At 49.8% G+C, this 25,760-nt stretch overlaps 1 protein-coding gene across 1 annotated transcript; it reads right to left on the reverse strand.

The window, feature by feature from the left end:
- Window positions 1–14,211: 14,211 nt before the first annotated feature.
- On the reverse strand, window positions 14,212–23,668 carry MCM3 (minichromosome maintenance complex component 3; the record flags this gene model as incomplete). Its single annotated transcript, XM_082276702.1, has 17 exons — window positions 14,212–14,410; window positions 14,626–14,701; window positions 15,219–15,301; window positions 15,682–15,788; window positions 16,007–16,147; window positions 16,295–16,445; window positions 16,709–16,835; window positions 16,961–17,135; window positions 17,581–17,789; window positions 18,283–18,414; window positions 19,485–19,638; window positions 20,232–20,340; window positions 21,023–21,261; window positions 21,481–21,611; window positions 22,202–22,410; window positions 23,008–23,120; window positions 23,588–23,668. The coding sequence occupies 17 exons, from the start codon at window positions 23,666–23,668 to the stop codon at window positions 14,212–14,214; spliced, it is 2,436 nt and encodes an 811-aa protein (XP_082132828.1).
- Window positions 23,669–25,760: the final 2,092 nt, after the last annotated feature.

Here is a 25,760-nt window from a genome sequence, read left to right on the forward strand (position 1 = left end):
TCCTACAACTGAACTTGTCTTGAGTTGAAGTTCACTAAAAAATTTAATCTAAAAGAGGCCACCAAACGTGAATCATCATAAGGGAGGAAAAATACTTTTATTCATAGAATCACAGAATGGCTTGGGTGGGAAGGGACATTAAAGAGCATCTTTTTCCAATCCCCTGCCATGGGCAGGAACACCTTCCACCATCCCAGGTTGCTCCAAACCCTGTTCTTGGACACTTCCAGGGATGGGGCAGCATCAGCTTCTCTGGGCAACCTGTGCCAGGGCCTCACCACCCTCACAGGGAAGACTTTTTTTCCCTTATATATACTAATATAAAGTTATCTCAAAAAGCTTTTCCCTCTCACACATTAAGGGCTTGGAGCAGGGATAGGGACATGGAAATAAAAGAGAGTATTTTAATTCTGCTTACAAGGATTCTTCTACTCTTGAGTTACTATAAAGAAACAGCACTGTTTGCAGTGCAGAATATGTTACACACTTAGGTTCAGGTTTTCACAGATCATAGAATCACAGAATGGTTTGGGTTGGAAAGGACCTCAAAGACCATCCAGACCCTGCAGGGTTGCCTTCCACTATCCCAGGTTGCTCAGAGGACATTCCACAGCCTGCAGCAGCAAAGGGCTGAAACTGCAGCCTCCGAAATTTCCAGATATTAGGGTCAAATAATAAATATTTCAGCTGCAGCAGAGAATGGGGCTTGTACCTCCAGCAGCTTGCTCCTGCCTCTCCAGTGTACCAGTTTGAAAGCAAAGCAGTGGGAGATCCCAAGTCAAAATTACAATTTAATATGAAAATGAAGATAAAGGCAATAATACAGAAACACTGGCTTAACCTGACAGAGCCAGGATACAACCTGACACCCTGCTGGGCAGGGTGGTGGTGGCAGTCCCATTAAATGGTGGCTGCAGCCCTCCTGAAGTGATAGATGTGGTTCTGTTGAAGCAGTGATCCTGTAGAAGGGTCTGGTCCTCCTTGGAAGGTCCAGTGGTGGTTATGTAGCTCTTGTCCTCTGGGAATCCACTAGGAAAAACTGGCTGTGGTGTTCCAAACCTCAGATAATGTCCAGGTAGGAATGCTTGGCTCCTCCCCCTGGGCAGAGCATCTCACAATGGGATGATGTAATTTTATGAGTCATGCAGTGAGGCTTGGTGGCCCATTAACAGAAGATATCCCCGAGGGAGTTATCAGGGGTGAGTCATGAAGGAGATAAGGAACACTGCCCCACCTGCTTTAACAGCTTATGAAGATGGTGATAGAATGCATATTTTTGGTCACATCTTGCATTGTAACCTAAGACATCCAGCCACCCCAGGATTTTCCCTCCTGACAGGTGACACCGCAAGCTCACCCATGCTTGGTTTAGAGCACAGACTGTCCACACCCTCACAGGTTACCCTGGGCAGCGTGTGCTGACAGTGCTTTGTCACACCAGCAGGACCCTTGGCCAAGTGCAGACCACAGCCGAGAGATGATAACTGGGAACACCAAAATTTAAGGGGAAACGCCACAGGTACCAGCAGCAGAAACCTCTGCCTAGGAACACCAGCAGGTGCTGCTCCAGCATGACAGTGACCACGGTTCTGTGTCACAACTGCTGGCCCTCAGAGGGGACTGGTGGCACTTCTGGGCTCCCTCTACGGGTTACAGACAAACCTCATTTATGGCTGTCACCCCTGGCACAGCTTCCTGGTTTGCCCAGAGGAGTGGGATGAGCGGGATGAGCGGAAGGCAGGGATGAGATGATGCTGAAGGTGCTGTGTGGGGATTTCGCCCCTAATCCCTGCAAGTCTGGGTGCTCACCTGTCCCCCAGCAGGGATGTAGGTAGGGGGGAGTGATTTCTAGGATCAATAACCCTTCAGAGAGGGGGTGGACTAAGAGCTTAAGAAGTACAATTCTGTGGTGCAGTGTATTAAGAGCAAAGACGATGCTCCAAGGGCTGGAGCCCTTCTGCTCTGGAGATGGGATGGGAGAGCTGAGGGTGTTCACCTGGAAAAGAGAAGGATCCAGGGAGACCTCAGAGACCCTTCCAGTGCATAAAGGGGCTCCAGGAGAGCTGGAGAGGGACTTGGGATAAGGGATGGAGGGACAGGACAAGGGGAATGGCTTCTCACTGAGGGCAGGGATGGATGGGATATTGGGAAGGAATTCCTGGCTGTGAGGGTGGGGAGGCCCTGGCACAGGGTGCCCAGAGAAGCTGTGGCTGCCCCTGGACCCCTGGAAGTGTCCAAGGCCAGGCTGGACGGGGCTTGGAGCAACCTGGGCTAGTGGAAGGTGTCCCTGCCCATGGCCTGGGAAATTATTAGGAACACAGCTTGAGAGAAGGTGACATACAAAACCAACGTACTAAACCAACTTTTTGGTTGCCTCTGTTGAGCTTCCTGAATGGTTACTTTTATAACCTGTGACCTTCAATCTCAAAAGGAGCATAATGCCACTCAGTAGAGGTTGCACACTTCCCACAGGATCTTCCCTACTGAACCCCTGACATTAATCAGGTTTCTTGAGAATTGCAATCTTCATTCTATTGCCTCCTCACTTTTAGTTTTCAGTATCACAAACCCCATCACAATTTTCATCCACTATGAAATTTTTAGGTTTTTTCCATCAGCAAGAACAAAGCCTGAAAATTAAATATAATAGGAAATAATAATATATAAATATTAACAGGTAGCAAGTGTTACCTTTTTACTTGGAAGATCAATTCCTACATGACTCTGGCTCTACGCTCCTGTCAGGGAGTTGTGCAGAGCCACAAGGTCCCCCCTGAGCCTCCTTTTCTCCAGGCTGAGCCCCTTTCCCAGCTCCCTCAGCCACTCCTGGTGCTCCAGCCCTTTCCCCAGCTCTGTTCCCTTCCCTGGACACGCTCCAGCCACTCAAGGTCCCTCTCATCATGAGGGGCCTAAAACTGAAATATCGTTTTATAACATATAAATATTATATAATAGATAAATATTTTTTATATATATAAAATTTATAGCTCTGCTGCCCACATGGTTGAGCATCCAGGCACTGGATGATCCCTCAGTTGGTCTCAGACGGTCAGATTCAGCTGATCCCCACAAACCTCTCCACCTTTGGCAGTTTTTTGCTTGTCACCAAAGACCCCTCTCCCAGTTGTGAAGGAGGTACCGAGGTGGCCACCAGGATAGCGGGGACGTAGTCACCCGTATCCTGCAGCCCCGGACTACAGGGTAAGGAGAAAAACCTGCTTTACCTACCCTGGAGCTCCTCCTGGTGTCCTGTGATGGGAAATTCAGCATTAGCGGTTCCCCAGCTATAGGGCAGGGAAAACAAATCATGGAATTATGGAATGGGCAGGGACACCTTCTACTCGCCCAGGTTGCTCCAAGCCCCGTCCAGCCTGGCCTTGGACACTCCCAGGGACCCAGGGGCAGCCACAGCTGCTCTGGGCAACCTGGGCCAGGGCCTCCCCACCCTCCCAGGGAACAATTCCTTCCCAATATCCCATCCATCCCTGCCCTCTGGCAGTGGCAAGCCATTCCCTGTGTCCTGTGCCTCCATCCCTTGGCCCAAGTCCCTCTCCAACTCTCCTGGATTCTCTTTAGGCACTGGAAGAGGTTCCAAGGTCTCTCCAGAGCCTTCTCTTCTCCAGGTGAACACCCCCAGCTCTCCCCTCCCATCCAGAGCAGAGGATTTGTGTGTTTAACTTTAACCAATCTTAGCAGCTTTATGAGCCAGACCATGCCTGTAGGTCCGAGGTTGCTTCTGTCACGATCCGCTAATGCAAGCGAGGGTCGTGATGGTTCCTTTATAGATCTCAGAGTGCAAAAGGACACAAGGGATTTCAGTCTTAATCAGAACAGTGCAGCTTTATTAAGTACCCACAACACGGTAATGTAATAGAGGAGAGAAAGAGAGATAAAGAAACAAAGTAAAAGGGTAGAGAGGAAGAAAAGGGGAGGAAATAGCTACCAACAGATGAGACGAAGTCCTCGTGGCCTTCCGCCAATAGATTTGCCTTCTTTCTGTGGGGAGATCTCTTCTCTAATTTAGAAAGTCCCTTTATAGTCCTTTTCAGAAGCAAGGGGCAACTGGCCAAGAGGTGGGGAAATCTACAGCCGTTGTTATGGGGTCCGTTGCTTTGGGAAGCAGGTACAGGACAGGCTGGACAGGACAAGTCATTCCTTTCCACTTCAGCGCAGTCCTTCCCGCCTGGGCAGCAAGAACGGCACAGTCCATTGTGACCTGCACTAATTTTCCTCAGGAATGCGTACCAGTTCCCAGCGGGCACACCTGCAGGCAACACTTGGCAGACATCCCACCTCAGCCAGGCCAGGACTCCTGTGCTCAGTCTCTGTCCTTGGCAATGATCGTGAGGCAGATGAGGGATCTTCGGACCGTCTCTTACACCACCCCGTGACTCACAATTGTCGTCAGGAGAGCTCCATCAGCACGATTTCGTAGTGTCGTTGCGGTCTTCAGGACTCATCAATGTTGGTAGCACATCTCGGAAAACAGAGAAAAGAAGAGAAGAAAAGGGAAAGAGAAGAAAAGAGAAAGAGAAGAAAAGAGAAAGAGAAGGGAAGGGAAGGCAAGGCAAGGCAAGGCAAGGGTAATTTTAATCAAAATACGCATCTAATTTCTTATCACGTCTTATCTTATTTCAATACTCATGTAGTTCGTCTTGTGTCAATAACCTTAGGGGTGTCCACAGTGTTGATCAAATTGTGTACATCCATTATAGATGTCAACTGTGTTAACCGTTTCATCATTCTCCAATTCATGATGTATAAGACTGCTGATAAAACAAAACCAATCAAAACTAAAATCAAGAGAACAATGATGGGATGACACAATTTGTTCAGGACACCTGTAGCAGTAGGTGACCACCCAAAAGGAGTATCCCACCACCCATGGTCAGCATCTTTCTTTACTCTTTCTAGAACATGATCTATTTCTTTCACATTGTGATGAGCAGTTACCAAGGTTTTCTGTCCATTTTTCTTGATCTTTTCCAAAATTTTGATTAAATCTTGGTGAAGCAACAATTGCTTTACCAAAGTAAGGTTCATCCCAGTGGGGGTAGGCAATAATTGGTGGATCAGTGTGTAATTGGACTGTAAAAGGTGATAAGAAGTAACTGGGGATAAATAAGAGAAATCACATCCTGTGATTTTAGTAAAGTTACAAACACAAAAATTTGAATGATTTTTAGTATCTACTACTAAATTCTCTATAAATACCCTATCACAAGCAGTTCTTAAGCATGCACATCCATTGCCTATATACACAAGCACTGTTTCAGGAATCTTGTTAGGATGAATTTCAAAATGACAGATGTTTTGTTCTGTGTCCAAACAAATGTATTGAGCTCTAATTGCACTACTTTCACAGATGAACCCTTGTTGTTCTCAGAAAATACAAGTTTCCAAATTAACAGTTTGCCACTTCTCACCAATTTGACGGGCCCATTCTCTATGCTCGAAAGGATAGAGAACAGCTCCATCATGGTTCAGCCATGATAGGGAATATCAAATGCCCTGAAGCATTACGTATGGTTAGTACAAAGGCTGTGGCTGTGTTTGTGAGGGGATTGTAGGTAAAATTCATTAAGTTCCACCAGGATTGGAATTCTCTTTCAAAATCAGTGGCACTGTCCCAGATTATTTTCCAAATTTCAGTAGGAAAAGTACCTTCTTCGCCTTCCCTTATAATTGAGGCAGCAACTGACTGCATCCACAATTGAGCCTGGATGCAGCTGAGAGCCAAAGAAATGTTGTTTTGTGTAGCACCGAGCACGTCAATTCTCAATTTGTGGTCATTCACATTTACCTTTTCCCAATTTGGTAATATGTTTGATAACAACCACTGATGGCTTCTCAAGGCTAATAAGGACGACTGCAGTGGTTGTTGTAATTTAGTCAGATCTCTAGTTGTGGCAGCCAATTTATTCATTAGTACTTCTAAATCAATACTATTTAAGATTCCCAATCCTGTCCCCACAACACCGGTTATGTCTCTTTGCCTTCGTTTCTTAGAAAGGTTCCGCTTTCTCAACCAGGTTGTCCACCTCTTGAAGGAAGTTTGCAGGAAAGGTGAACAAGCTGGCTGAATTTCTGAGACATTGTTTTGCATCAGTAATTTGACTTGTTTAAGGACCATGCTGGATTGAACAATATTTGTTGTTGGCCTGTTTTCCTGATTATATATGGTCCAATTTCAAAAATTCTCTGGCTTAGCATGACCGGTGGTTGGGTGGTAGGTAGTACAACATCGACTTCGAGTTCCCCCCAGTATTTTGTATTGTTTCTACCACACATGACTTTATGGGTAAATTGTACAGCAGTTAAGTTTAGCCAACAATCTTGGTTTTGAATTTCACAAAACAAAACACGGCCGTGAGGTCCAATGCTATAACTGTATAGGTTCAGTAAAAGATCCAGCAATTAATCTACATCATATTGTAACATCATCACCTCGGGTTACCATAAAGGGAGGGAAAACATTATTCTTGTCATCTAACACAAGGGAGGTACTTATACCATGGTATGTGACTACTGCACTCAGTATGGACTTCGCTACGGCGTTTATTTTGGATTTATACGTTAAACCTTTCAGGCTTGGCTGATCTGCCAGGTTATTTTGCCAATTGCATGTTACATAGGTTGGTTTGGTTAAGGTAAAGTTATACCAGCAGTCAGCTGGTTCATTTTCACAAAGCCTCGTGATTTCCACATTGTTGGTACTGGGGTCTAAGGTGTAGTTACCGACATTCTTCTGACCACAACACAGGATGAAGGGGGTTTGTTTGTCACACACCCACTCTGATGTAGGGCAGAGTTTGGCCGTAATGTTGGGGTGCAAATCACTTTTCCCATCTGGTTTTAGAAAATTTCCAGCAATTGCAATGGTGGAAACTTTCTCATAAAGAGATCCTTCTACTTTTCTGCATCCTACCTTAATTTTTTCACCAATTGTTCCATTTAGGATTCTAGTCCAATCCTTCCAGTCCCATCCCCATTCACTTGGACGGTATACCTCAGAGTCATGCAGTACTACAGTGGCTAGGTTCGGGCAACAATCTCTGGGACAGGATCCTAGAGCACTGGTGTACCTAATGGTAGCTTCAGACCACGGCCACTCAGCTGGTTTTTGGCCCTGGTGTTGTGGTAGGATGCAGAAAAGTATTACTGGTCTTATCATGGTTTATGTGGTCTTCTTCATGTCCCTCGGAGTTCTTCTGTGAAAAGTAAACACAACAGAGTCTGCCACCAAGAGGCAGAAAGTTAGAATGATGGAATTACCCAGCGTGTATGTATCTGATGCTCTCTCCTTAGGGCATCAGAGGCTACCCATGCATATTTACTCAGAGGGGTTTTTAGCACTAGTGGTACTTCTCCTACAGTAGGGAGGTCTACCAAAACAGGTTGTCCAGGGTAGTGTGCAGGATTCTTAGGATCATTTGGTCCCTGTAGTGAGGGAATTATGCTTGGAGCTGTTGGGCAAAAGGCAGTGATTTTGGGACACCCGTTTACCCCCCATCTATCATTCACACCTTTCACAGCTTCCCATAGCTGAACATCCCAATTTCCCTCCTGTGGTTTCAAAAGTCGTTTCAGGAGACCATTGGTCCTTTCTACAATGCCATTAGCTTGAGGGTAGTAAGGGGTGTGAAAAGTCCATTTGATCCCTTCACCTTTTGCCCAATCCTGTACAACTTTGGCAGTAAAGTGAGACCTATCATCAGATTGAATTTCTTGTGGTTTTGGGAAGGTTCCAAACCATCCCTGCAATGCTTTAACAGTATTATCTCCTGTAGCTCTTTTAAAGGCATCAGCCTGGACTAACCCAGATGCAATCTCCACTCCTACCAGCACAAAGTGTTTACCTCCTGACTTTTTAAAGGGGCCAATATAATTACCTGCCACGTGTCCCATAAGCCTTTACCCTTTCTTAAATGCAGAGGGTCCCCTTCCAAAGGGTGTCTTTCCAGCCATCTGCGGCATTGTTCACAGGCTGATATGCATGTTTTACACATTTCTCTGGTAACAGGCCAACTGCGAGCAAGGGCTTCTTTGTACAAATCTTTTGCACCTGTGTGTTGTCTTTTTACATGCAACCATTCTAATAAGTGCTCCCAGTCCTCTGTAATTTGATCTTTTTTCACAGGACTTAGTCTTGCTAACTCATGAGCTTTATTGTTTCACTCTCCTGCTGGATTTCCATCTGTCTGGTGAGAGGCTACCCACCCCATGGCAAAATTCCCTTGACTTGCAATATTTAGAATTTCTTGCCACTTTTCCTTTTGCCATACTGGGATTCTGTTAACTTCCCAATCATTTTGCTGCCAAAAAGGAAGCCACTCAGTCCATCCCTTAAACACAGCATAGGAATCGGTGTAGATACAGACAGGAGAAATATTCTGTGCCTCACGTTGGAAAACACTCCAAACAGCTATCAGCTCGCCAACTTGGGCACTGCCTTCCCCCTCTGTGATAATTCGTTCACCTGAGGAAGTGTGGAGGGCTACAGCCTTATATTTCCACACCTTTCCTTCTCGCTTGGCAGAAGCATCTGTAAACCAAGAATTTGCTGACTGTTCGGGGGAAAAAGGAGGGGCTACTTTAATGACTGAGGCAGGTTTGTCTTGGCTGCTACCCAAGTTTTCAGTTTCTTGGATTGACAGATTTTTTACATCTCCTTCAGGTATTGAGAAGACGCTACAGTAATGTTCAATCTGAGCATACCACTTCCTTACTGAGGCCCTCTGGGCCACCCCATCAGGTGGGGGGGTCCCAGTAGAGACTGCCTTAATAACTTTGAAAGGGCCTCTCAAAACAATTGGTTGTTGTTGTGCAATCTTCTCCGCTTCTAGGAGAGCCAAGCTAACCACAAACAATCCTTTCTCCCAGGTAGTGTACCTTTTTTCAGCATCTTTAAAGCCACGGGAGTAAAAACCAACAGGCCTCGTCAGACCCTCAGGACCCCGCTGCCATATGTGTACTGACAACCCTGAGGAGGCAAATCCCCATTCCACCTGGAAAGGATCTGTAGGGTGAATAGTGCCCAGGGCTTGGTGGGCTGTTGCTTCAAACACCAACAATTGCAATGCTTCTTCTTGAGAAGCACTCCATTCCCATTTTACCCCTTTTCTCAACAAGTTATAAAGAGGTCTGGCAATTATGGAAAAATCTGGGATGTGTTTTCTCCAGAACACTAATAATCCTAAAGCATGTTGGAGATCTTTTTTGGACTCAGGCATTTTAACCTGATCTAAAGATCTTAGGGTATCAGGTGGGATACATGTCATACCTCCTTTCCACCAAATTCCCAAAAATTTCACTTCATGTGAAGGCTTTTGGATTTTTTCTGAGGGAATTTGCAAATCAAGGCTTTCTAAGTGGGAGGTTATTTTCTGTTGGGTATCTCTCACTTCTTCTATTTCATCTCCTCCCACAAGGATATCATCAATGTATTGATAAACAGCCACATTGTCAGCTTTGGGTATTTTTTCTAACTCTTGGGCCAAAGCGTGATAAGCCAGGGTGGGGGAATGTTTGTACCCTTGGGGAAGCCTAGTGAAAGTGTATTGCTGTCCTTCCCATGTGAAAGCAAAACGGTCCATATCTTCTGGCTGTAAAGGTATCATAAAAAACATGTCTTTGACATTTATAGTTGCCATGATTGAATGAGCCTTTTCTTGAATCAATGTTATGAATTCTGCTAGATTTGGGACTGCTGCTGTAAGAAGGTCTGTGTTGGCATTTAGCCTACGAAAATCTATTGTCAGCCTCCACTTCCCATTAGGCTTTTGCACTGGCCACACCGGAGAATTGAAAGGAGAATGAGTATTAACTATTACTCCTTGTTCTCGTAGCTCCTGTATCACTGGCTTGATACCCTCTTTGGCACCCAGGGGAAGGAGGTATTGTTTCACATTAGTTACTTTGCTGAATGGTAGGGAGGGTGCAGCTTGGAGCAGTCTGATGTTAAAACATGGCATGGCAAAAGACCACAGAAGACCCTCTGAGTCCTCACACTGCCTCCCAGCAAGGGCAATCATCCCTAATAAATTGGTTGGAATATCTCCAATCACCATATTAATAGAGAGTTGGTTTTCCTCTCCAGGCAAAGTGAGCTTGACTAAGGCCACATTCACAGATTCTGTTGTTCCCAAGGCATTTAAAACACAGTATTGGTTCTTCGTTGGAACAATTCCACACCTCTGGGCATCTTTCTTTGTCAGCACAGAAATTTGTGCCCTGGTGTCAATCAGAAAAGTTACCGGCGCCCGTTTAGGGCCTGTAATAGCTGTGACCATTATATCTCCTGTTTTATTTTTAGTGAGCATTCTCAGGTATACCCATGCTCCGTCTCTTCGCCCACCTGTTAGAAACGGAGAATCTAGTTTCCCTGGTTTTGAGCAAGAAGCTGTTTTGGCTCATTGGCTGGACTTTGAGGGAGAAGTGGCTTTGAGTCACTGCCCAGATTCTGAGGGAGGAGGGGTGCACTGGATTGAACAGACAGATTCGGTAGAATGGGTTTTCGGCAGGGCCAGTTAGACACTACCTTACTCAATTTATCAAGGGGTAAGCCATCCATCACATCCCTGGGGACCCTTTTTTTCATACCTAATAACCACCAATGCTGACGGTTAGGGATCTGTTTTACATTCTCTGGCTTTTCGCTATGAGGAGCCCTAATGTACCTGACACCTTTTGTTTTGTCTGATTTTTAATTTGGGGTTTCTACAGGTCCATATTTTCTATTGTAATTAACCAGATTTTTTGCAACCTCACTCCATGTCCAAACTTTGTGATCACCGGCAGGTGAATTCGATTGTGAACCTGGCAGCTAAGAGGGGGTTGAATATGGAGTAAACCCAGGATCGGTAGATCCGGTTCGGTCGCTCGCGTTTCCAAGGAATCTATCCAACCTCTCTACAGGACCTACAGCTGCTATGGTTTTTTGAAGGACAATTGCTGTAGGTTTGAGTGATTCTGGAAGGGGTCATCAGTTCAGGTTTCACAGGTAATTGCATGGGGGATTCATATCCAGGAGTTAATTTCCTTTCATGAATCATTTGCAGACAGGCGGCTTTGTGGACGCTTTCTAGAAGTTGATCGGGGGTACCAACTATAGCTAAAGGGTCTCCCCTTTCTAAAGGATTGAGTCCCCCGGCCCAGAAAGCTGCACGCTGAGTCAGGGACCATGTGCCACATTTGTCTCCTGTTGTTAAGAAAACTCCATGTCCCCAGTATCCACTGGCCTCCTGTTCAGTTAATAAGATTTGGTCTCCTCCAGTGAGGGACACTCGGAAGACATATTCCGTCTCAGATTCGTGGGGGAGCCGCCTGTACTCCTTTTTTAACTTAGCCAATTCAGTAGCAGTGTATGGTATTTGTTTAGTGGTGATACGCAGTTCGAAATCTTCATCATTGATATAATTACATTCTGTTTTAATTGGAGGTCTCACATGAGGGCAGCAGTTTTCCCCACAATTTTTCACTAGCACTAGTTCTTCCTGGGGGTATATTTGGTTAATGTGAGGAATTTCCGTTTCCTCTGTCTCTTTTGCTGAGTCAGCATTCTTTGAATTCTTAAAATATTCCTCCCTCAAAGCAGCCCGCAGCAAATTATTTTCATTCCTTTCTTCATCTAATTGTTTCTGTAAAATTTTCACTAGGTTTTGAAGGGAATCTGTGATTGCTTTCTCTTCACTACATCGCTTAAAGCGGTGATCTACAGCTGCCGTAAGGCATGCCCCTAAAACAGAGCAGATTATGGCTTTATCTCGGTCAAATTTAAATTTTGTCTCATGTTGTAATGAACGTACTCTATCAGTCACATTATCCAAATTAAACCAGTTATTTTGAGCCCATTCTTCCCCTCCTGGAGAGGGCCTGGCATTATGTTTTGCTAGCAGAGCATAAAATGCAGCTTTAACTTTTGCACTAGGGTTTTCAGTCATTTTATGAAGGGATCAAAAACACTACAGGGAGGTAAAACTTAATTACACGCTGCGACACAAACAGCTTCGCTGTGTCTCCCTTCGCTTCCCTGGGTGGGTGAAGAGACCAAAATCCTTAAATTACTTATGGTTTCTCTTCGCTACACAAAGCAGTCCAAATTCACACACACACCAAAACAGTTCCCCCTTTTGCACTGAGAGATCTTTCGTGAAAAATCTGAAGACAGAGCCCTCAGCTGAGTATGGGGTGCTTTTCACCCAGGCGTGTGCAGTTTGCGGGAAATGCGAGTCACCCCCCTTGCGTTCTAGACACTGCTCACCCTTTTTGGGGTGTCGGGCTGGGTGCGGCTGGAGCGAAACATCCTTCCCCTATTACAGACTACACACAACCTTGCAACCCCTTCTGTCTGTCAGATCCTATCCGTGACACCAGTTTAATGTCATGATCCACTAATGCAAGCGAGGGTCGTGATGGTTCGTTTATCGATCTCAGAGTGCAAAAGGACACAAGGGATTTCAGTCTTAATCAGAACAGTGCACCTTTATTAAGTACCCACAACACAGTAATGTAATAGAGGAGAGAGAGAGATAAAGAAAACAAAGTAAAGGAGTAGAGAGGAAGAAAGGGGGGGGGTAATAGCTACCAACAGATGAGACGAAGTCCTCGTGGCCTTCCGCCAATAGATTTGCCTTCTTTCTGTGGGGAGATCTCTAATTTAGAAAGTCCCTTTATAGTCCTTTTCAGAAGCAAGGGGCAACTGGCCAAGAGGTGGGGAAATCTACAGCCGTTGTTATGGGGTCCGTTGCTTTGGGAAGCAGGTACAGGACAGACGTACAGGACAGGTCATTCCTTTCCACTTCAGCGCAGTCCTTCCCGCCTGGGCAGCAAGAACGACACAGTCCATTGTGACCTGCACTAATTTTCCTCAGGAATGCGTACCAGTTCCCAGCGGGCACACCTGCAGGCAACACTTGGCAGACATCCCACCTCAGCCAGGCCAGGACTCCTGTGCTCAGTCTCTGTCCTTGGCAATGATCGTGAGGCAGATGAGGGATCTTCAGACCGTCTCTTACAGCTTCATACCCACACAATACACCCACCCAGAGATCTTTAGGAGGCTGCAAACACACAAAATCCCCTCCAACCCTGCTGTCATGGCTGTGTTGGAGGAGAGGAGCTCTGAAATCTGGCTTTCAGAGCTCACCAGGCAGCTGAAGTCCTTCCACAGCAGCACAAATCCCACCTGTGTAACTGCAGTTGCATCCCCACAAGTGGGAATTTTACATCCACCTAAGCAGCCATGCATGGGGTGAACAGTATAGACATTTTTATTACCCATTTTTATTACCCAAATAAAGATTTATGGCACCCAGAAAGAAGGGAGCAGGAGCTGTGTGGGTGTCTGGAGATGGGAAGGGACAACAGCAAACCGGTTCAGGGGTTTCTCCAAAGCTTAACCTCAAACTCACCAGGACAAAAGAAAAAGAAATTAAAGAAAAACCCAAACCTTCAGCAACTCTGATCACGACCAGCCAGAACTGGTCTGACTGTGCTTTCAGCTTTCCTTGAAAGCCATCCCCAGGGCATGATCCCAGGCTAAAGGCAGGAGCAGGAGATGGAATCGATCTGTGCCAGGCAGCAGCTCTGAGCATTCCAGGTTCTTCCCTAGGGGTAAAGCCCCCATCAGGGAATCTGGAAATCTAGGCTGACCCATGGGCAGTGGAGCAGGTCAGACTACACCTGCCCCTCCGTTGCCAGGAACCATCCTCCACTTGATGGGTGGGAAGAGCAGAACCAACAGGACAGGCTTTAGGCACCCTTCCCTGTGAGACAAGTAGATCGAGGCTATAGAATTGGGGGGAAAATGGAAAATAAAGGGAAAAATAAAAGCTTCACTCATAGTGGAGCTCTCATATTGCTCCCCATCACCACCATCAAACGTCAGATTTCTAAATCTGGATTTTTTTATTTAAAAGCTGGAACTCTTACCACCAAAGCTAAGAACAATACATTAAAAACACTGAAATATTTGCTCCTAGGTTTTTTCCTTCGTCTCCTTGCAGAAACCTCTTCCCAAATACTCCACTTTGGAGACAGCAACAACTTCCAGAGCTCCTGGCTCTTTTTTTTTTGGTGCCAGCAATGCACAGCAAGGAAGCACAGAGACTTGAGCTCCCCCAAAATCCAGCTCAGCCACATGAAGCATTCAAACACAAGGAGTCTCCAGGCTGAGAGAACACAAGAACTCGGGCTCCTCCATGCAGAGGCTCAGATCAAGAAGATAATGTCATCAGACACCATGATCTGGTTGTCATCCTGCATGTGGGCCAGGGCCACCTTCACCTCGGCCGCTGAGAAGGGCTCGGGGTTGTCGCGGTTGATGGATTCCATCATGTTCTTCAGGCCCACAGACTGGGCGTGGGAAGCTTTGAACACCTCCAGGAGAGCAGCCTTGAATGCTTTCAACCTGGTCAGGGGAGAGGGAATCACCCTTGGAGACCACACACAAATCCTTCCCCTTGTTCCCAGCCCAGGATGCCTCAGCTCTTCCCCATTCCAGCAGCAGCATTCAGCAGGAAAACCAAAAACCAGAGCTGGGAGCATCACAGATGCACCTCCAGCGTGGGACAACAGCCTGGAGCCGCTGAGGGAGGTGGACACACAGGGACAGCCCCCACTCACCTTGGCTCAGCCAACTCCAGCTTCTTCCCTTCGCCAGCTCCAGAGGCTTCGGGTGTTTTTGGAGGGTGTGCCTGAACTGGAGCAGAAGAAGAGTTACCTTCACCCTGTGCCTGGTGTCCAAGCACCCAGAGAGCAAAAGTACTGGGCTCAGGACTGGGGGGTGATTCCAAACTGCCTCCCAATTTTGTTATTTATGGTGCAGTTTGGAGGTGGACAGAAAAAAATTAATCAGCAACAGAATCACAAAATGGTTTGGGTTGGAAGGGACCGTAAAGCTCATCCAGTGCCACCCCCTGCCATGGGCAGGGACACCTTCCACTAGCCCAGGTTGCTCCAAGCGCCGTCCAGCCTGGCCTTGGACATTTCCAGGGATGGGGCAGCCACAGCTTCTCTGGGAACCTGTGCCTCACCACCCTCACAGCCAACAAGTCCTTCCTAGTATCCCATCTAACCCTGTCCTACATGGATTGGTGGTTCTGGATGGTGCTGCATCACACCAGGGACCACAGGTAACAGCAGCATTGCTGCTCCCCAGGCTATGCTGACCCAGCAGCACCCTCAGGAGCCAGGTGTCACCAAACCCAGGGACTCACCCTGTGGCATCTCCTCCTCAGCGTCACTGAAGTCGTACGGGTCGTAGGAGCCCTCCTCACCTTCTGTGCGCGCCTTCTTCCTTCTGGGAGCAGGGAGGAGGGGTCACCCAAGGGTTTGGGTTGGAAGGGACCCTAAGGATCATCCTGTTCCGCCCCCTGCCATGGGCACTATCCCAGGCTGCTCCGAGCCCCTTCCAGCCTGGCCTAGAACACTTCCAGGGACCCAGGGGCAGCCACAGCTTCCTTCTCTGGACAGCCTGTGCCAGTGCTTTACATCTTTGGATGTGGCCATCCAGCCAGTTCCTTATCCATGAAAATATGATGTCCCTCTACTACAAATGGGGTGGGACAAACGACCTGGCTGAGCAAAACATGGAGTATTTCCCCAAAGCCTGTGGCAGCCTCAGAAGAAACTGGTGCCCTTTGCACCATGTCCCTCCCACTCCCTTGCCCTGGCTCCTACCTCCTTGTCCTGCGCTCCTCCTTGGGCTGTGACTCCTGATCTTCCTCCTTCTCAGTCTCTGAGTCATCCTCCACTGGCTTCCTGCGCTTCTTCTCCTTCTCCAGCACCTGTGTGGCAAAGGCAGGATGGACTCAGAGCCATTTCCACTCAAGCTGCTTTTAGGGACCAACCCCAAGCATCCAAGATCCCACAGTGGTGGCCTGATCCCTTAGTATGTCCAGGAAAGGTCCCACCAGCAGCCCAGGGTGCTCAGCCTGCACCAAGCCCACCCCTTCCTATGACAATCTTGGGATCCCCTAGGAACAGAGAGACACCTTCCCCTCACCTTTTTGAAGTAGGCGAACTGCACCAGCTCCAGAGCTGCCTCAGCATCCTGCAGATCCACAGTCTTGTTCATCCTGGCCTTGGCGTGGGCCGTGGAGAGGCGGATCAGGGTCTCCAGGGTCCGGGCTGTGATGGGGGAGGTCTGGGGGGACAGAGAGAGGGGGTCTCTGCATTGACCCTCACTGAGAAGTGTCACATCCAAGGTGGAAAACACCCATATGGAGAGAGGGGAGCCTGTGCCTCAGTTCCCCTCCTCCTGGCCCAAGCGAGAGCTGCTCCCAGGGCTTACCCTGGCCACGTCTGAGTTCATCTGGCTCTGGCTGCGCAGGCGGGAATACTCCTCAGCGATGTAGCTCGCCGACTCCTCGGTCAGCACGGGCTTGATCATCTTTGCTACGTGGATGTACTTCCTCATGAACTCCATGCTGACGACCTTCTCCCTGCGGGAATGCACATCCACACATGTTATCCACAGTGGGGATGGGCTTCCCATCCATTTATATCCCTTCAGGGGCATCCAGGTGTGCAGGGAATTCAGCTCCAGATGTTCCCCACCTGCCTGGCATAAGAGATCAAGCAAGGCTCCCTCATCCTACCCATGGACCACCTGGAGCATGGCTGGCACTGGCTGGAGACTCGGGCCAAACCCACGAACCCACAGTGCTGGACACCCTGAGGGAGCTCCAGGGCATGATGGACTCACTTGCGGCGGTTGGGCCCGTGCAGGAGGTCGTCGTGTTTCTCATACACCTGCAGCTCCTGCTCCTCCTCCTGCACGAAGTCAGGGTCATCCGTAGCCAGCATCTCCACAGCGCTGCCCAGGGGCATGGCTGGAGAGGGGAACGTACAGAGAATAGGATTTTACCCTCTGGAGCAACTTCTAATAGTCCCCATAAATAGTCCCCAAGAGCTGGCACCAAGGGGTGACGCCTGGCTGAGGAGGGATGGGCCTCACCATCGCCGTCCTGCTCGTTGGGGTTGCGGTAGCGGTGCATCCGCAGGACGTGGTCCGAGATCTCCCTGTCCTGCTCAGGGTCCATCTGGTCCAGCACGATGAAGAGCAAGTCGAAGCGGGAGAGCAGGGAGTCCTGCAGGCCGATGTTCTCCATGGGCGTCTTGTACTGGTCATACTGGGGAAGGACGAGGTGAGGGGTTACAGGAGACACTCATGGGCCAGTCCTGGCTGCCAGGGAGGTTGGGGGGATTTCCTTGGGCCAGGGCTGAAAGGATGGGTGGATGGATGGACACCACACCAAACCCAGCCTGCTGCAGCAGTACAGCCACTTCTCCCCATCCTGCAAAACTCTTATTTCTATTTTTTGCGATCCCTAATCAGATACCAAGACTGAGGCTCACCACCAGCATGAGGGTCCATTGGGCTGCCCCAACACCCAGACAGAACCAAAACAGGGTGAGAAACACCAGGAGCCCCTCTCTCCTCCAGGAAAGCCATGACCACAACAGACCCCAAACCAACCAGGTTTTTGCTGTGCCATGGATCCAAGTCACTGATTTGGGGGATCTTTTGGGATTCACCAGCTGCCTCCTCCAGGGAAGGGTAACACCAGCACTCACCCGACCATAGACAGGGTTGGCAGCAGCCAGGACGCTGCAGCGGGAGTTGAGGCGGGCCTGGATGCCGGCCTTGGCGATGGTGACCCGTCCCTGCTCCATCACCTCGTGGATGGCCGTGCGGTCGATGTCGGACATCTTGTCGAACTCGTCGATGCACACCACGCCCCGGTCGGCCAACACCATGGCTCCCGCTTCCAGGCGCCGCTCCCCTGGGATAGGGCGGGGGAAAACAGGGTCAACCACCACCCACTGGCCCTACACACCTCCTGCCCTGCCATCCCCATCACCCCTGGGATGAGGGTGAGCCTCAAGGAGCAGCAGCGTCCTTCTGGGTTGCTCTCTGACCGAACATGACAGCAGAGGGAACACTCAGGATATGGATCAGAATTAGGAATGCCTTCCCAAGAGGAAGACAAAAATCCATGCTGCTGCTAGCCCTCAGATATGGCACCAAGTGGAAGAGGAGTAAAGAAGACCACCACCTAACTGAAGTGGACAAAATATCCCAAAACACAGGATCCCATGGTCCCGAATGATCATTACCATAAAGCTTCTGGTGGAGCAAGCCCTGCAAGTGTCACTGCAGAACAAACATTACAAATTTAAGGTTGCAAAAGACCTTTCAGATCATCAAAAGCAGCAGCCCTGGATGTCACAGAGTCCCTCCCAGGGGTTAACAAGCATCACCCCGATGCTCCTCACCAGTCTCTTGGTCCGTGGTGATGGCAGCGGTGAGACCAACGCCAGAGGAGCCCCTGCCAGTGGTGGGGATGGCCCGGGGTGCCGTGCTCAGCACGTACCTCAGCAGCTGGGATTTGGCCACAGAAGGGTCTCCTAGGATGGAGAACAGCACATTTAGGAACCACGCATCACCTGGATATCAATACCACCATCACCCTGGTGCTGTGTCTGGTTTGGGGTGCTCAGAGCAGGGGCAGGTAGAGGGAAAAGGGGACAGAAGGGTTTTGTTCAGACTTTGGAAAATAAGGTGAGCATGTATTCTTCCCACCATCATCAGTGATCCCGTGGGAGGAAATAGAGAAGATGGAGGTAAGAGATTTGAGAGGTGATGGGGATGGGACAAGAGGCAATGGGGACAATCTGGAACACAGAAGATCCCAACTGGACAGTGGAAAGAAAAAAACACTGCCTTGACAGTGGTTAAACATTGGGATAGTGGTCATGGGATCCCCTAGAATCACAAAAAGGTTTCAGATGAAAGAGACCTTAAAGCTCATCTCACTCCAACCCCCTACCATGGGCAGGGACATCTTCCACTAGCCCAGATTCCTCCAAGCCCCATCCAACCTGGCCTTGGACACTTCCAGGGATCCAGGGGCTGCCACAGCTTCTCTGGACAACCAGAGCCAGAGAAACCTCACCACCCTCATAGGGAACAATTCCTTTCCAATATCCCATCTATCCCAGCCCTCTGACAGTAGGAAGCCATTCCTCCTTGTCCTGTCCTATCACCCCATCCCTTGTCCCAAGTCCCTCTCCAGCTCTCCTGGAGCCCCTTTAGGCACCGGAAGGGGCTCCAAGGTGTCCCTGGAGATTTCTCCAGGGTGAACACCCCCAGCTCTCCCAGCCTGGCTCTAGAGTAGAGGAGCTCCAGCCCTTGGACTCCTGTCCAAGGTTTCCTCTCGACTCACTCTAACAGGTCCACATCTTTCTTGCGCTGATGACTCCACATCTGCACACATCTCCATCCCTGGAGGTGTTCAAAACCAACCAGACAAGTCACAAAGCAACCTGACCTACCAGTGACACCTGCACACATCCCTGGACCAGGCACCTCCAGATGTCCTGTCTAACCTCAGTTACTCCACAAAACTAAATCCAGACTCCTTCACCCCACCCCCAACAACACCAACCGAGGGTGCCTCTGCCCAGCCCTCCCAGACCTATCAGCAAGATGTTGATGTCTCCTCGGATGCGGCTCCCGTTCTCCAGGATCTTCTCTACCCCTCCCAGCAGCATGCAGAGAATGGCCTTCTTGATGTACTCATGCCCGTGGATGCTGGGAGCCAGGGATCTGGCCAGCTGGTCAAAGATATCCTAAAGCAGAAGAGGCAGAGCATGGCCTGTCACGTGGACTGGAGTAAGAAAGAACAAGCAATACTTCAAAAGACCATTTCAGCCCAAATTTCAGCTTATTCCTATCACAAAGCCACATGGATAAAAATTATTTGGAAAGGAGAAAACTGTTGGCCAGAGTTTTCTTTCAGTGGGATTTATATGAACTCCTGGACCATCTTGTCACTGACACCCAAACAAGCACTGGAAGCGGTGAGAGCAAGGCTTGCTCCTCTCTGTGCTACAGAGGAAAGCTCTGAGCATAAGAGGCTGGGGCAGAACCCCATTACTTCAGTCTGGGGTGAGAAAAGTCGTGTTTCTCCTGCAGAGGAAACTTCCTGGAAACCCGCTGGCAGGGTCAGGACACAGCAGAAGGATGCTCTGCAAGCAGTACAGAAGCAGCAAAAAAAAACCCAACAGGGCCTGATCACAGTCTAAGCAGAAAATTCAAAGAAAATGAGTTGGAAAATCCAACAACATGCTAAGAGGGTTGAAGAGTTACTTGCAACCCAACAAGAATGTCCTTAGCCACATGCCAAGCTGAAACTTCATGCCTGGCCACAAGACTCAAGTACCTTGGAGCGGCTCTTGCTGAACCTCTTGATCTTGGCCACGTCAGAAGCAGAGTAGAGCGGCCGGATGTCTTTGCTCATCTGCTTCACATGGCAGGCAATGAGGATGGTCCTGGAGAAGGGAGACAGCCGTGGTCAGCTCTGCAAACCCCACAGAGACACAGCAGAAACTTCCACGGGTCATCACTTGCTCTAGGAAGCCCTGGAAGGAGGTGGGAAGCTTCAACAGCTGCAGCACCCTCCATCTGACTGTGCTGGGCCATCAGTGGAGCATCGTTTAAGAACATCCAAACCCTTCTGGGCAGAGCTGGAAGTCACAGCTGCACATTGTGAGGGGAGACATCACCACAGTCTACAGTTTCCTCACAAAGGGAAGTGGAAAAGTGGCACCAATCTCTTCTGAGACCTGGGAATGGCTGGAGCTGTGTCACAGGAGGGTGAGGTTGGATATCAGGAACAGGTTCTTCCCCCAGGGGTGGTAGGGCCCTGACAGGCTCCCCAGGGAATGGGCACAGCCCCAAGGTTCACAGAGCTCCAAGAGCATTTGGACAATGCTCCCAGGCACAGGGTGCAGTGTTGGGTGCCTGTGCAGGGCCAGGAGTTGGACTCAATGATCCTTGAGGGCCCTTTCCAACTCAGCATATTTGGTGATTAGGATCAAGGTGCAAACCACTTCCAAGTGATTTAAACCACTGTTTGACCCAGCTGGGTGATGGCCACCTGCCAGATCTCACCTTCCAGAGACATGACCTGACCAAACAGGGTGAGAGGGCTGAAACCCAAAGCAGACTGACCTGAAAGTGCCCGAAGTGTAGCCCCCTTTCTTCCCTGGCAGGCAGCGGTACGTCCCCACCACCTGGATTCGGTCCCCAGGCTTCACCCTGTCCACCAGGTCATCGTCCAGAACCACATCCACCGAGCGTGGCAGCTGCCCCGCTGGGGCCTTCTCGGGCATCTCCTGGATGGTGATGGTCTGGTGGTCCTTGTAGACTGAGAGGCCAAACTCTGTCTCCAGCGGGTTGTTCTCTTCATCCTAAAGCAGGAACCCAAATTAAAAGACCAGCACCATTTTTCAGGAGAGCAGGGAGGAGAGGTAAGGTCAGCTGAGCAGGGGAAACACAGGCTGCATCATCCAACCTGCATGTGGCTGCTGGAAAGGGTTTTTTCAGCAGGAATGGAAGCTGGGTTTCATCAGATCCATACTGAAGCTGGCACATTCTCCCTAAAGGAAGCTGCTGCTGCTTCACCTCACCTTTGTAGGGTAGATGGAGCTGGATGGGAAAGCATTCAGGGAGGTCATGTCCGTGTATCGGCGCTCAATTGTTTTCTTGGTAGCTGGGCAATAATGGACGCTCCGGACGACTTTTGGACACACCAGAGAGCCTGGAGTTGGAAAAGAGAGGAGTGAGGGGCTGGGATGTCCCACCCCTCTGTCAGCAGAGAGCCCTCAACAGAGTCTCCAACATTAAAATTATTTGGGTCCCAACTCACTGCCAAACATGGACAGGACTGGCTGATTTTAAAGACCATCCCAACACTCAAGACCTTCAGCCAAGCTCCCTATTCCCTCATTCAGGTTGCCAGGACACAGAATCATATGATGGTTTGGTTGGAAGGAACATTAAAGATCAACTAGTTCCAGCCCTCCTGCCATGGGCAGGGACATCTTCCACTATCCCACGTTGCTCTAAGCCCCATCCAACCTGGCCTGGGATGCTTCCAGGGATGAGGCAGCCACAGCTTCTCTGGGCAACCTGTGCCAGGGCCTCCCCACCCTCACAGGGAACAATTCCTTCCCAAGATCCCATCTAATCCTACCCTCTGTCTGTTTGTAGTCATTCCCCCTTGTCCTGTTCTTCCAGGTCCTTTTCCCAAGTCCCTCTCCATGTCACAGCTCCTGGAGGGCTCCAGATCCTTCACAGCCAACCCCTGGTCCCTCCACGCCCGCAGCCCCTGGGTGTCCCCAGTCTCACACTTTGTCACGATGCCCTCCACGCAGACGATGCAGCTGAGGAAACAGGCTGTCAGTGTCCGTGGGGACACGTGCTTGGAGCCAAAGCTGCCCTCCAGCCCGATGTAGAAGTCCTCGTACTGCTTGGCGTAGGTGGCGTCGATGGAGGCGACGAAATCCTTCAGGGCGCGCTGGAAGGCAATCAGCTCCTCGAAGGCATTGCTCAGGAGCCTGCAGCACAGGGAGGTGACAAAGTAGATGGGTCAACCCCTTCCTCCTCAGCACTTTTCCCACACCCCTGCTTGCTCCACAAGTTTGCCAGGAGCAGTAAGTGAAAAGAAAAACTAAAGTCCATCACAGCTCTGTGTGAGGTCCTCTAGCACCAACAGCCAGGAGGAGAACAATTCCAAGCGTATCTAGAAAAGCTCACATGGCCAAGGGCAGATTGGCAAGCATGGTCCAAAATATGCCTGAGCATCCTAAAAATGACTGAGATAGTTGGGGTTGTTCAGCCAGGGGAAGAGAAGGGTCCATGGGGACCTTAGAGCCCCTTCCAGTGCCTAAAGGAGCTCCAGGAGAGCTGGAGAGGGACTTGGGACAAGGGCTGGGGTGACAGGATAAGGGAGAATGGCTTCATACTGACAAAGGGCAGGGTTAGACAGGATATTGGGAAAGAATTGTTCCCTGTGAGGGTGGTGAGGCCCTGGCTTTCGCCACAGGACAATGTTTGGCGCTTTCTTGGGACAAATGACCTGCTGAACCAGGGATGGACCTTTAAAACCCCTCTCAGGCCCAGTACCGCAGGTGACCCCCGTGCCCCAGACCCACCTGCTGGCTCTCTTCTCGTTCTTGCGCCGCAGGTCGTTGATGTTGACGATGAGCCGATACTGGTTGTCACTGATCATGTCCCGGACCTTACTCTGGTAAATTCCCTGGTCTTCCTGCAAGAGCGAGTGGAGGAAAGACACCCAAAAAACCCACTCACTTTGCATGTCCATCTGTGTGAGACACCCCTCAGGAACTCGTTCCTGCAGAGCTTGACTCCCTTTATCCCACCACCTAAGCAGGAAGGGGTAGGAACCAGGAAGGAGGAACGAGGTGCTCCCTAACCGCTGGGAGGAATGGGGGGACACAGGGACCACGGTCTCCCAACCCGTGGGGTACATGGTGAGAGGGATCAGGTGGTTCCCAACTCCCGGGGACATGGATTAGGGGGGGACGGACGGGCACATGGACCAGGTGTTCCCGAACCTCGGGGGTACACAAGGGGCGGGGGCGCACAGGGATGAGATGCGCCCAAATCCCCGAGCATAGGGGGAGGAGGGGACACGGTGACACGGACCAGGTGGTCCCCAACACCAGGGTACATAGAGGGGATGCAGCACCCGCGCCTCCCAGCTCGTCTCACCTCATCGTCCAGGAAATCGAGGTAGTCGCGCTGAGCTTCCCGCAGCTCCGCATCCTCCAGCCCGCCCGCCGGCGCCGCCATGCTGCCGGGCGCCCTGGGACGGATCCCGCCGCCGCTCCTGCTGCTGCCGGGGAAGGCGGTGAGAGCCGAGGAGAGCCGGGCTGGCCCCGCGATCAGACCCCGCGATCAGACCCCGCGATCAGACCCCGCGATCAGACCCCGCGATCCGCCCCCGCCGCGCTCCAGTTTCGCGCCAAACGCGGCTCCTTTCCCGCCACCGCGCGGGAAATCCAACCCCGGCCCGCCCCGTGGCGCTGCTGATTGGTCGGCACTACCCAGCGCCAGCCAATGGAGCGGCGATGCAGTGATGGACAAGAGCTTCAGCCTATCAAAGAGCGGGGGCGGTTGGGGGCGGAGCCAGGGGCTGCGGGGGATCGGATTCGATCCCGGCTCCGGCTCTTGGAAGTCACCGAGCGGCTGAAAGTGCTGCTTTAGGGGGAAAAAAATACTAAAAAGCGTAAACCCGACAACAACTAAAACACTCAAAGGGAGTCCCAAACGAAAAAAAAACCCAATGAGAAATAGTTTGGGGTTTTGTTTTTTATATTGTATTTTGGGGAGTTCCGTTTCCGGGTGTTTTCACCCCGTAAAGGCTGGGTGGGCGTTGCTTTCTCCCTTAACGTGGCCTCGGTGTGACTCCTGCAGTTTGGGGATGAACACACAAAAGGGACAGGTCCCGTGGTATTTGGAATGGAAATGGTGATTTTGATGTGTCTCAGAACCACAGGATGCTTTGGATTGGAAGGAACCTTAAAGGTCATCCACCGCTCCTGCCATGGGCAGGGACACCTTCCTCTAGCCCAGGCTGCTCCAAGCCCCGTCCAACCTGGCCTTGGACACTTCCAGGGATCCAGGGGCAGCCACAGCTTCTCTGGGCACCCTGTGCCAGGGCCTCCCCACCCTCACAGGGAGAAATTTCTTCCCAATATCCCATCTAACCCTGCCCTCTGGCAATTTAAAAACCAGTTCCCCTTGTCCTATCACTATCTGCTTGTGTAAAAACTCCCTTTCCCTCCTTTTTCCAAGCCTCCTTTAAGTCTTCTACGAGGCTGTTCTAGGCAGGAATCAAAAGGTGCCGCTGCCCACAGGGAAACCTGCTGCTCCCCCTTAAAAATCCCTTAAAAATCTTTATCTAAACTCTGTTTAAAAATAGGAAAAGAATATAAAGCATGACAAAAACATTAGCAAAGGCATACCGGGCACCCAAACTTGGCCGTGTCCCCTGGATATTGTAGCTAACAGCAGTTTTTCCAGGGTAATCCTGGGAATGAATATTCACCCCGGCATCTGCTGGGCTGTGCAAACGCTGAGGAAGAGAATTCCCGCTGCCTGATCTCTCCAGAGGGAGCAGCTGCGATTCGTGTTTCGGAAGAGGAGCAGGAAACAGCCTTTGCCCCGCTTCCCATTTTCTGTTTGTGCGCCTGGATCAGATCAATCACTGGAAATGATGCTGGGAACACTGTGGCCGGTTTGGGATATGCATAGCCCAAGTCCTGGATATTTGTCCTGCTCCTGAGAGATTTTTTCACATTGCTCTGTGTCCAAGTGAAAGTTCGGCGTTTCCTTTTTAGGCCTTTTAGCCCTCCTCTGGAATAATTTGATGGAGTATTCCACTTGGCAGGTCGGCTGGAATAAATAATATTATCATCTGTTGCTGCTTCCCTCCTTTTTTTCTTCTTTTCCTTTTCCCTTCCCTTTTTCTTTTCCTTTTATTTTTCCTTTTCATTTTCCCCCTTCCCCCCCCCCCTTTAATCTTCCAGGTTGCCCTGCTAGTTCCAGAGATGCTCCTTGCAGCTGGAATACCCTCCCTGCTTCTGCACACTCAGCAGGACTCACTTCCCTCCAGCTGCTCCTGAAAGCCACCTCTTCCCTCTCATTTGCTGGACATTTCTTGTTATCATGAGTAGGGGATGCACAAAGAGCGAACAGAAAAGACTTTTGGTGTGCCCCTATCACACATATATATATATTAAAAATATATTTATTTATTAATATATATGTTTATATTTTTAATATATTTTTCTATATATAAAGATAACATAAAGGCATTTAAGTGGGAACATCATCCATGAGGATGTAAACTGGTTGGAGGAATCTGTGTAAGTCCCCAAAG

This window comes from Coloeus monedula (genome assembly GCF_965178545.1).
Source record: "Coloeus monedula genome assembly, chromosome: 2".
NCBI lineage: Eukaryota > Metazoa > Chordata > Aves > Passeriformes > Corvidae > Coloeus > Coloeus monedula.